General features: G+C 46.0%; 1 protein-coding gene across 1 annotated transcript; it reads right to left on the bottom strand.

Moving 5' to 3' along the window:
* Window positions 1-3,935: 3,935 nt before the first annotated feature.
* On the bottom strand, window positions 3,936-7,279 carry LOC109786266 (uncharacterized). The gene is made up of 3 exons (XM_020344848.4): window positions 6,233-7,279; window positions 4,511-4,814; window positions 3,936-4,422 (listed from the first exon to the last, which is right to left on the bottom strand). Exons 1-3 carry the CDS (start codon window positions 7,130-7,132, stop codon window positions 4,286-4,288), a joined length of 1,341 nt encoding a protein of 446 aa, XP_020200437.1. The 5' UTR covers window positions 7,133-7,279; the 3' UTR covers window positions 3,936-4,285.
* Between the last annotated feature and the right edge of the window lie 5,601 nt (window positions 7,280-12,880).

Raw genomic sequence — 12,880 nt, 5'->3', positions numbered from 1 at the left:
CGTTAGTACAATTTGTTGGCAGACACAACTTTTAGTCCCACCTCGCCTCATTTAGTTCGCATACACAGGAATAAAACGTCAGCTCTGGCAACACTATCGCTGGGCTTTGTCGCGTTAGCCTGTCACCCAAGCTCATTTGTGGGGGAGCAAAAGTTAGTCACAGATCTTGCTGGGCCTTGTGGCTCGGGGGCCTGTTACCCAAGAACATTTGTGGGGGAGCAAGAAGTAATCTGTGCACTAACTTTTTAATGTTCTACTAATATACATTTTAATGTGATTTTTTATGGTTTTGCTAAAGGACATCTGGATGTGCCCTAACTATTGCACATATAAGTCATGATCTGCTCTAAACATGCCTTTTCTTTTCAAAGCATGGACTTTCAATATAATTTTTATCTATTAAGCATGTATTTTTTTTCTTTACAAAGTATGTCCAATTTTTATGTTGCCCTCTGGCAAGATAAATATTAACTTTAATTCTCATTATAACGCCGAATCAAATTTCTGCATGATGGTTTCCTTATCACGGCGGTGATTTATCATGTGTGAGATGAAAAGATCCATCGAAGTAAGAGAGGACGCTTTGGCTAGAGTTTCTCCCGCCTCCCGCTGGTGCTGTCGTCGGCTATTTCATCTCCTATGGTCTTAGGGCCGTGGAGGCGTGGTGGATGCTACCCCTTGCCGGTGAGAGGGCTTCATTTTTTTCATGCTTTTTTTTATTTTTGTTAGGGTTTGTGTCCTGCTCAGAGTGGCGAGGCGGCGACGACTCTCTAAAGATGGAATAAGGTTCTCCCCGCCTAGCCCTCGTCTCGGTGGTGTTTCTAGCATCACCGGAGGGCGTGCGGAGTCTCACGGGATTCGGTCGGCGTTTATCTTCGATGGATCCATGCGAATCCTGTTTCCGTTCATCTATGTTCATGTGTCTACAAGTTGGATCCTTTCGATCTACGCTTTTCTTCATGGACGGTGGTTGCCGTTCTGGTGTGCTGGCCCTATGAGGCCTTAGCACGACGACTTCCCGACTGTCTACTACAACAAGGCTTGCCCGCCTCCAATAAGGGAGGGGTGAAGATGGTGTCGCGCCTTCGGCTCACTCCAGTGATTGTAGTCGTTGCTGGGTGGTCTACGGACCCGGATGTATTTTTTTACTTCTGGTATTCTTTATACTATCTTCTCAGTTGATGAATAGATCGGAAGATTTCGCGCAAAAAAAGGAATTAAGAGGGAACGAGCAATTTAGGCATCGTGTCTGACCTCCACGCTTTAAGTTATTAGGTTCCACACTTTTTCGCTTCCTTGATGTAGCATGGAGCTTTAATCTGGAGAACCTACTGAGTAATGCACTATTTTTATTTTGACTTGGATGGGTCACAACACATTTTGCCTTGTTACCTATTGCTCAAGATGCTAGGGCAACTCCAGATTTTGGAAATGCTCACCATCCTATAAGTACGAGTATTTCTTATAAAACTGTGATTGGTAAAATATAAAGAAATAGCCCATTTTAAGTAGTTTCACAATCATTTTGTCAATAAATACAAAACTATGCATTTTAGGATTCCAACAAAACATGAGTGGCTCACTTGTTATTGATGCAATAATGTATAGATCATGATCCACAAACGTAGGGATCACAGCACAAATTTATTGATTCGACACAAAAGAGCCAAAGAGCATTTAAAAGCTTTAGCAATTATGTTGTCAATTCAAACACATCTGAAACGAATGCTTGTTTGAAAGAATTATTACTAGCAATGACAATACGGTGAATGAAGTGGTGTATGTGGCAAAGCAGTATCATAGTAACAAAAATACCCAACAACTGCCAAGTACAAGTAACTTTAAAGAGAGCAACAATAGAATTAAACTTAAACATATGGATCGATATTTGGGACATTGCATGGATGATTTCTAAACAAAAATAATAATTCACTGGGGTCACGCTAGCAAAGGAAAAGGGGCATCAATCGCCGCAAGAGCTATATCACGCTTATAGCGAGATATATACTCTGCTCGCTTGAAGAAACTCCCTCGCGCTTTGTTTCTGGGCCGGCCCATTTTGCGGTTTGCTCATTTCATTTCCTTGCTCACTTGGGACGATCGTTGTACTGGTTTTTGGTTAGGTTTTCTACGGTTGTATTTTTCTGTTTTCTTTACTTTTTCACCGCTTTCTATGTTCTTTTTTCGGGTTTAACTGTTTTTCTTTCTTTCTTCCTCTATAATTTCTTCCGGTTTTCTCTCTTTCTTTTCTCGGTTTTCACGGGCTTCCTTTTTTTCATTGTTTTTTTCTTCGTCTTTTTTCTTTGTTTCTTTCTCGGGTAAACGAGACCCCGACGCCTAAAGGCAACTCAACAAACCAGCGTAGACCCCCTTGCGTCCTAGCCTTGGCCCATTTTATTGAACCTTAAAAAATGTTGTAGGTAGTGAGATTCAAAGTAGGAACCTCAATGTTTCCTTCCAAACACAGAAACCAACACGAACAGCTCACCTATTGTGCATACTAATACTTCTTTTGTTTCATGTTGTGCGCCTAGAAGACACATGTTTTTTCGGTTTTGTTTCGGCCAGTTTTTGTTATTTTTTCCTTTTTCTCTTTCTCTTTCTTTTCCTTTTTCAAAATTTGTGAACTCTTTTTTAAAATTGTAAACTATTTCTTCAATTCGTGAACTTTTTTCAACTTCCTAAACTTTTTTCAAATGCATGAATGTTCTTCAAATTCACAAATTCATTTCATTTTTAACGAAGTTTTTCAAAACCCATGAAGTTTTTTCAAATTTGTGATTTTATCTAAAAAATAAGAACCTTTTCCATTTTTATGAACTTTCCAAAAAATTTGAACTTTTGGAAAATTCGTGAACTTTTTTTAAAATATCAACCTTTAAAATCCACACACTTTTAAAAATTTGGTGAACTTTTTTCAGATTCATATATTTTTTTTAATTCACATTTTTTTCAAATTCATGAACTTCTTTTCCGAAATTCATGAACTATTTTCAAATCTAGCACTTTATTAAATTAGTGAACTTTTTCGAATCTGCTTATGTTGCTTCAAAATCTATGAATTTTTCCAGTATTTACGAACTATTCTAAATGTCATGAACTTTTTTGAAATTCATGATTATATATTTCAAATTTCATCATTATTTAAATTCATAAACATTTTTAAGAATGTTTTTTTAAAACCATAAACTTTTTCTCAAATTCGTGGAATTTTATTCATAAAATTTAAAAGAATCATAGATTTTGGAAACTGCTGGCCATGTGGTACAGTAGATAAAAACCGCTGGCCATGTAGGACTGTAGTTTTGTCTTTTCTTTTTGAGGCAAGTACTGCCTCCATCCCGACTTACTTGTCGCAATCGGAACAGAGGAAGTAGTACACTAGATCATATTGTAAGTTTCTTTTAGGGGAAGGTCATACTGTATAGGTAATAACGAAAGAAAAACCAGCGAACTTGATAAAGCGACCAAGCGCAACAGGGAGGTGGCCTTATTCGGCCCCGGCCTGCGAGCAAAGCTATAACGAGCGTCAGCTATCCTTTTCGGCACCTAAAGCGCCGGATAGGAGCCCATCAATACAGAAAGAACCGCAGATACTGGAAAGTCAGCGAACCCAGAGCATCACTTCGAGTGAGTTTTGATTCTTTTTTTTAACAAAAAATGATTTTTTTAATTTAAAAATGAAGCATTAAGTGGATACAAACACAATGAGCACGAGCACAGATCTGACCTCTACATAGTTAGGATGCACATAGAAAACACCAACGCGCACTCAAAACTACTATTAGATGTACCACCCTCACCTGCATTGAAATGCTTGGACTATTATACATGTACTGAATATGAAATGCCATCTCATATCCCATAGAATTCATACTGAAATACGGAGCACAAAACATTTTCTTCAGGAGAACAGAAGACTGCTAGAACCAAAATAAAGGAAAGAGTTTTCTTTTTTTGACACACCAACTCTACAACTGATGCTGGCTTACAAGTTACAACCCGAGATTATAAACCTGCAATGCCAAGCGTCACGCACGCACGAGGCTCTAAAGCACTCATCTAAACCTGTACATACACCTTACATCCACGAGCAATCAACCCATAATAATTTACACCACCATCACACAAAATCGCTGCTAGCATACAAGTGCACACCACTCACGTGCCACCCGCGCGCACACACAAAAAACCCTATTCCTTCTCTTTTCACAAGGATCAAACGGGGCACAACAGCAAAAAAACATGGAACAGAATAGAACCTTGGTGCGTACGTTCCTTGTGTTCACGAGAAACCGACTGTTTTCCCCAGCAGCCACAAGAAGAGCGTCCACTCGAGCATGAATATCGTGTGGAGGTATGACCGGTCCAGCGTGAACCCGAACACGGTGATGCCGGCCTTGTTGTTCTCCAGGTACGTCACTGCATCCAACAGCGTTTTTCATCAGCCCCATTACCTTCTCATGGAAATTCAACGAAATTTACGATGACTGTCGATGATCATACGTACCTAGTGCCTGCCTCTTCTGGAAGGAGATCACGTGCGTGTGAGGCTGGAGGAACTTGGTGTTCTCAAGCATGTCCTCGTCCCCGGTCTCCTCGCTGGACTCGCAGTCGCTCTCGTCCTCGGGGTACTCTTCCAGCATGGAGTTCTGGTTGGATCCCGGATCTATCTCGTCGTCCGGGACCGGCTCGATGGTGCAGCAGGCGTGCCACTTGGTGGTCTGGCCCGTGAGGGCCTGCGCCTGGTGAGTGATCTTGGCGGCGCTGCTCAGGATTATGATGAGCCCGGACATGAGCACAACTGAACATAGCTGCAGAATTCAACATGAAGAAACATTAGTACCGTTGCCTGGAAATGGTGCCAAGTATGCAGAGCTGAGACAATGTAAGTAAGATGTGTCCGAAAATTCTTAATTCTTTCACCGTTTTTCAGTTCAAAATGCCGTAAGTTTACCACATAAATCTGTTTTGAGTTTAGCTGCTCCTAAGTAGCAGAGTGCTTCCAAATAGCCGAAGTAACACTGAAACTAGAGCTTATAATGATCTGTTAGATTTGTTAATGCCGCATAGGTCGCTGTTTGCGACTATGAAAAGATCTGAAACTAAAGGAGCTCTGCACCTTCTATACACTGTTCCAACCCCCCTTCGGTTTGAGATTCCAATAAGATCACTAATTCATGGCCCTACTCACACCTTTGAAAGATGCCGCACAAATTAGCATTCAGAAATGAATGAAGTGCCATTTTCAAGCCCATCGACAGATCGGTGGCCAGCAGAGTGAATCACATCACACCTTGCTAGCTTTGCTGTTTCTCACATGATACTATTCCAGATCACTTAATTATAGACGTCAGCCAGCCCAATTATTGGATTTCTAGATAATCTCAGACGAAGTGTGATTCTTCTGAATATCAGCTTATGTTGGCCTAAATACAGTGGTGCTTCCAAAATAGCTGAAGTGCCGCTGAAACTGGAACTTCTAACCATATTAGATTTTTTTTTCTTTTGAATTGTAACCATATTATATTTGTTAATACAGTATAGAGGTCGCTGTTTGCGATTATGACAAGATCTGGAAACTACAGGAGCTCTACACCTTATATACACTGTCCCAACTCCCTTCAGTTTGTGATTTCAATAAGGCACTATCACTGATTCATGGCCCTACTCGTACCTTTACAAAGATGGCGCCCCAATTAGCATTCAGAAATGAATGAAGTCTCATTTTCAGGCCCAGAGACAGATCGATCGCCAGCAGAGTGACTCACGTCACACCTTACTAGCTTTGCTGTTCCTCACATGATACTACTACCACTTAATTATAGACGTCAACCAGACTATTGGAGTTCTATATAATCTCTCAAGTCTCATCTACTTAGAGGACAATGGAGCCTGTCCAGAAACCACCGACCAAGTGTTTTTATTTTCAGAGAAAGTCCTGAAAGTGTAACTATGAAGGCAACTGAATCCAGTAAAATTCAGCACTTAAACGATTTGACCCAATTTTTAATCCCCTCGTATAGGCAAGGTACCAATCAGTTGATCGATTCTAGGCAGTTCCAACTTGCTCATAATTTTTAAACATAAAGAGTTATTGGTCCGGTCTGAATTAGACTGCGATAAGATAATCTCAAGTAGATTGCGATCCCCAATTTTGCCCAACTGAACACACACATCTCATTCAGAATCGAGCCTAAGAGAGTGGAGAAATCAGGCAATCGAGGCTTACCGCGAGCTCGCCGGTGTGGAGGAGGTCGTCGATGGAGTCGTGGCGGGTGGTGAGGAGCACGGAGGCGAACTGGCTGGCGGTGCCGATGAGCAGCGCGGCGACGATGAACCTGCGGAAGCGGTGGCTGATGACCTTGAGCTGCTTGCGGATGTCGAGGTGCTCCCTGAGGACGCGCTCCACCCCCATCCTGCCTTCCTCCACCTCGACGAGCAGGGAGCCGGCGAAGTCCTCGAGGCGGAGGCCCTGGAGGTGGCAGATGAGGCGGAAGAGGACGCAGGTGAGGAGGTAGATGGCGCTGCGGTACATCCAGGAGGCCATCTCGAGGGAGCAGGCGAGGACGTCGCTGAGGACGTCGTTGGCGAAGAAGGGGAGGCGGTCGGCGGAGGTGGCGTACCACCAGGCCTTGTAGGCGGCCTCGGCGGCGAAGCAGGGCGCGACGAGGGAGGCGAGGAGGCGGAAGGAGAAGGCGAGGCGGGCGGTGTAGTTGAGCCGGACGCGGTCGCTGTTGGTGCGCAGCTTGTCGAGGTAGAGCAGGCGGCGGAGGCCGATGCGGCGGAAGGAGGAGGAGAGGCAGAGGAAGCTGGCGCCGGAGGCGGCGGAGAGCGAGACCTGCACGACGGCGTCGAAGGGGCGGCGCGAGGGGCGGAAGGCGATGACGAAGTGCGCGACGGCCGGGACGGCCACGGCGAGGAGCAGGAAGAGCAGCCAGGACAGCGCGGCGCGGCCCGGGGCGGAGTGGTCCATGCACACCCACCGCAGGCACGACCGGAACCACTGCAGCTCGTCGTCCGCCCGCGAGAGCGACCGCTGCATCCTCGCGCCGCCGCTGACGCACTTCCGCACCTCCGGCAGCAGCGGCTCCCCCGTCCCCACCGGCGGCGCGCTGGACCGCCGGCCCATCGGATCGATCGACGAAACCGCGGCGCGGATTCGTCCCCGCTTGTGTCTGTTGTTTGCTTCAGAGGAGCTCTGCGCGTGGCGTTCCCTGGGTGGTGGCGGTGGAGTACAAGTGGAGGAGAGAGAGACGGAGGGGATCTTGTTTATATAAAGGCGACGGGAATTGGGATTGCTTGTGCTTGGGATCTCGGCATCTCTCGTCTCGCAGGTGTGTGGGCGGGCGGGGTGGGGCAGGCCGGCGACGGAAGTGGTGGACGAGTTGGACGCTTCCATTCCATTCCATGGGTGTGACCTGTCACCACCACAGAGCCGAACAGAAAGAAAGGCAAGTACTCACTCCGTTTCTAAATACAAACTTTTTTTCTCTTTAGAGATTTCAAGGAGTATATAGAAATTTTTTACAGATGCCCTTCTTGTTTTCCTTCCCTAACCCTAAACGGCTAGGGCGAACTCTTCCCTCTAGACATTACAAGCGAGCTCATGGAATCGCCTTCACTCTACTTGCCGCTCTGGCGGCCGGTGACGGGAAGGGAAATCTCGGTGCCACCGCTCCGGTTAGTAGTTTAGGTTAGGGTTTTTAGTCCTCACAGGTGCGACGCTTCTTCTTCGAGTTTGTCTTTCGGACTACAATCCTCGACGGAGCTCCGTTGTAGATTCCCGTTGTCTCCTTGGGGTAGTGATGTTAGGGTTTCTCGTCATGCAGCGAGATTTACTGTGAGGTATTTCAAATCAATGTAAGAGTTCAATAACGACGATCGCAGCTCCAGGGCGCTGGTCCTTAGGGCACGTGCACGAAGACATCCCGGCAGCCATTGACAATGTCAAGTCGGATCCAATAGAGGAGCGGTGACAAACGAGGCGTCCGTGACAATAGTGGTCTCGATATTTTGATGAAATTTTTATTATATTTGAGATGTTTTGTATTTCTGGTAAACTTTTTCTAATGCTTTTCTCCAAGAAAAATATCCATGTATTTGTATGCTTGTATAGTTTCATAGAAAAGGTCAATTTTCATAGCTCTGTTATTTTTTTTACAAACGTGAGAGGTATTTTTCTTTTTGAACAATTTTCTTTACAAATTTAACACTGAAAGGTATTTCGGCATGCGTGTACAATTTCATGACAGAGATAGCTTGGCAAAGAAAGATCCCCTTTTTAGAAAATGTTTGTTTAAATAATAAGGATTTTTTTGCATTTTAAGAAAATTCATTAGTATCTACAGTAGACTCTTATTGCTCTGCCAGTTTTTGCCGATTTTTAGGCTAACCAGTTCTTCTTACTTCCGTATATTTTTTTCAACAATAAATTTAGAAAGAAGCTCAGTACAGCACAAGTTCATTAAGCACAGCCTGGTTCTCAATAATAGCTTCTCAACTTTTCTAGTTCCTTGCCTCACCCAAGTCAGAAAAGTTACAGGCTGTTAAACTGGAGCCACACGAGGCTCTGTCAGATAGTGGTGCCTTTAAACTCACGGTACCTAGTACCATTACCTAGTCAGATCAGATATTACTGCTTGTCTTCATTTCGTCGAGGGGGTCAGGTAATATCGGACGATCTTTCCATAGACTTATCACCGCTCGTAACCGTCACTCAAATCGCGACGTTAACCTTGTTCCACCGCAACCGGCCGAGTTATTGCTGCTGTCTTGCAGTGTACTGCCTGAGCCTACCCACGTACAGGAGTATTTGGTTACAGATTAGTAGTAAAAATTCCTATAAAAAAATACTATAGTAGTAAAAATACTGTTAGTCCATTGACTCCCTCTCGACCGATTGTCACGTCACGCTGTGACTCTGGCCGCGCCCACTGGATTCCTTTCCCTGGTGCCGCTTTCGGAATCCCTCCTGCATCTCCGGGCATCTCATCTCCCCACCACGCCAGCATTAACACCGGAACCCGGCACGCAACAAGAAATCGCTTTCTCCGGGAATTATTGCGGCCAAGTTGCACGGGGCAATGACCCATCGACGACGACGCCCGCCGTAGCCTCGTAGCCACTGCCTCGCTCAACTCGCTCCTTGGGTGTACGGCATCGGCGTCCCTGGCAGGCAGATCGGGAGCCCGGCGAGCGCCTTGCCCTGCGTGCGTCGCACACGCACGGCAGCGGCAGCGGCAGCTGCTCTCTCCCTCCCACGTCGCTCTCGGGAGTCGACCTGTCGTGGCAATGGCGACATGGCGCTGCATGACCGGCCTTCCTGTTCATCGGTCCTACCGCGCGCGCGGAACGGGACGCCGCCGGCCTGTCTCTTCTCGGCGTCTCCTTCTGCCCTTTGGCCGTGCCCAACGTACGTACAGGAGGGAGGAGCCTCTGTCTCCAAAAGGCGGAGCGGGACCGGAGGCAGGGCAGATCTTTCGTTGCTCTGCTCTGAATGATGCGCGGCGCGTCGGGATCTCTTGAACTCGTCCCTCGTTTGGTTCTTGGGCGTGTTGAAGGGCGCGCATGAGGCGCGGCGATAGGTGATCAGGGTCCCCGGATGAGGATGATAACTGGGACGGATTATTGGGGATTCTTTCGTTTTCAGGAGGTTTCATCAGTTTCTTTTTTGGAATGGAGGTTTTATCAGTTGATAATCTATTCCACGCGTCGATCGACTGAAGCCTGTTCTTTTTGTTGCAAAAAAGAAGCCCTCAGATCTACTGTATTAGCAATACCAGCAGTAAAAAAAAGCCCGCATCAAAGGATGTCGCGTCGCCGCCACCCTCCAAGCGCCGAGGCCAGGAGAGACGAATCTCGCCGTCGTGCACGAGCAACAAGAAAGACACAGCTGCAAGATCCTTCATGCCGCCCCAAGAGACGCCGTGGTGGAGGTGGATCCGTTGTAACTTATAACGACGCAATGCCGTCGCCGCCACCCGAACAGTGCCTAGAAACCTATCCCTAGCCCTATCCACAAGCTGGAAGCGAAGAACTAAGGTTCCCGCGCCCTCACACCGCCGGCGGCGGACGGATGGGAAGAGGAACCACCGGCCTCGCCGGCGCTGGATACAGGAGCTCAAACGACTATCTAAGGCCTGGTTTTGGAACGACACAATTACTTTTCCTGTTATTATAGTAGAAAAAAGAGAGGAATGGACATACGAGATAATGCAATCCTACATTTGAATTCCAACAATACATGTAATGGAGATATTATTTTTAAGTTTTTCTAGATGAGTTAATTTCTAGATGAGGGTATCTTTTGATGTAACTCAGGTTCTTCAAGGTTTCTTTGATTTGTACGAATTTTAGAAAAAAACAATAGAGCGTTTAAATGTCGCTCCATTTTCATGATTTTTTGGCACTTTGTTTTAGTGAAAAGTAACACCACTCAATCATCCTGCTACAATTCTTTTCATGATTTTTTGGCACTTTTGTTTTAGTGAAAAGTTACACCACTCGATCATCCTGCTACAATTCATTGTTTTCTGTGGCGGGTCAAACACTCGATGGCTCCATCCAAAAGAAAAACACTCGTTACACACCTCTCGCTCCCTCCCCAACCCCAGGCGGCTAGGGCAAACTTTTCTCTCGAGGCTTCACCGACGAGCCCGTGGATTCGCCTCCTTTCTGCCCGCCGCCCCCAGAGCCGGTGGCGGGAAGGAGAATCCTGATGCCTCCACTCCGGATAGTAGTTTATGTTAGGGTATTTTAGTCCTTGCAGGTGCGGCGCTCAGACGGATGGTGGCCCTTCTTTTTCGAGTATGTCTTTCAGGCTTCAACCCTCCTCGAGTTCGTCCGTTCGGACATAGTCGACGGAGCTTCGACGTAGATTCCTGACATCTTCTTGGGGCGGTGAGGTTAGGGTTTCTTGCCAGGTTACGAGATTTGGTGTCAGGTGCTTGAGATCTATGCAAGGGCTCCATGGCGATGACTACGACTTTAGGCGTTGGTCTTTAGGGGCACGTGCACGAAGACTTTTTGGATGTAATCGACAAGGTCAAGGCGGCTTCGATAGAGGAGCGGCGACGGTAGTGGTTGTTCGATGGTCTTAGAATCTCGAAGTATTTATTATTATTTTTGAAACGCTTTATACTTCCGATGAATTTTTATAATAGATCTGATTCATTCTGCAAAAAAAAAAAGATCTTGTTGATGCTATATTTTTTAGTTTATTTAACATCGTAAGATTCAAGAGAGTGTCTTTCTTTCCTGGTGTTTTAGTAACCTGTAAATCAAAGAGGCGATGTATTTTTGGAACCAACAAAGTAAATGGACCATAATCGGTTAGATCCTTTTTGTTCATAATCGAAGAATCTGTCTTCATTTTTCCTCCTTGGTTTTGGTTGAATTTCGCGCGGTGGTTTATCGTTTGGTAATTTATCCCGTTTACAAAATTCATTCATTTTTTGTTCATGATCATTGACACTATTTTTCTTTCTTTCTTTCTTTCGATTTTACACTATTTTGTTGGTGGTGTTACTGTCTATTCCTGGGATCAACTTTTTTTTTTCTGGTGCCCCAATCATGGTGCTGGTGCGCGCGCAAGGCGCAACACGCGATCCGACCGATCACAAACGGTACTATCAACAAACGATTGGCGGGCCGGCCAGGAAGCGATCGATCGAAACGCGGTGGCTGACGGTCCGGCGAAGAACGCGCGCGGCACCGCCCCGTGATCACCGATCAGATCACCACCGCCAATCATTCATGTGATCCTCCAGCTCCTCCCTGCAACCAGCCCCATTCTTTTAATCCACCCGGGGATCTAGTAGTATCTAGTCCGCGCTTCGGTGGCCGGGGCTGAGCGGAGAAGAGTAGAAAGCGACCAGTTCAGGAGTCGGTCAGAAAAAGGTTGCCCCCGTTTCGATCTGATGCCATGTTGCAGATAGATCCAACGCGCGCGACGTACTTGCCGTCGGTTGATCCCAGGTAGACATAACAGCGCACGTACGCACCTTTTGTCTTCTTCTTCTTCTACAAGTCTTTGGCTGCTAATGGGAAGGGTAGACGCTTCTTTGATCCCGGAAGGGCCGGGAATCCATGAACCGTGACGACGGCGATGAGTCACATGTTGCCCACACGTAAAGAAAGAATCGGCAAGCAAGCTAGCTCTTGTCATTTCCTCTCTGATCTTTCGGTTGATGAGAGCCCAGCCCCAGCTCACCTATCACGCTTGACTAGGAAGTCTGGGTCGACATGGCTTATCATAAGATTATCAGTCAGATAAATTAAACAACTTGATGTCAATTGTTTTTTTCTTTCCTTTTCCCAGCGAGGACTGGGGGTGTGGGTGTCAACCGTGAAGGAATGGCTATGTTCTTTGAAGGGGGGGAGGGATCGCTGAGGACTGAAACTTTCGCCAATATAAGGAAGAGCATTATTGGGAGACAGAGAACTACGGTCAACTACAAACACTGGTCAACCCTGTACCATGTCATGCATAGTACAGCTCTTGGAGGCAGAGCGGCAAAAAATCGATCCATGTCACATCCTTTTCTCTTTTATACAGTTTCTTGGCAAGAGCAAACAGTGAGCAATCTTTACGGGCTTTTCTGTTTTTCGTTTGAAAAAGTAAGCGAGCTCTTTCTATTCTTTTTTTAGGGATACCTCTTTCTATTCTGGGTACTGGTCCTAGCGATCCAGGGCCCATTCAGTAACGCAAGTCCACGCGAAATAGGCCCACATCTGAGCAGCCAACAACTACAGAGCGCTCTTGTTTGCCTTAAAAAAAACACAGCGCTCTTGTTTAGTTTAGTACCACATCGACAACACAATAAGATTATACTAGGAGAGCAGGCTATATTATGATGGCTAGATGCCTCGTTGCAAG

Source organism: Aegilops tauschii, chromosome 7 (genome assembly GCF_002575655.3).
Source record: "Aegilops tauschii subsp. strangulata cultivar AL8/78 chromosome 7, Aet v6.0, whole genome shotgun sequence".
Lineage (NCBI taxonomy): Eukaryota > Viridiplantae > Streptophyta > Magnoliopsida > Poales > Poaceae > Aegilops > Aegilops tauschii.
Note: the sequence above shows the minus strand (reverse complement) of the source record. Positions and strands in the feature narration are given on the sequence as shown.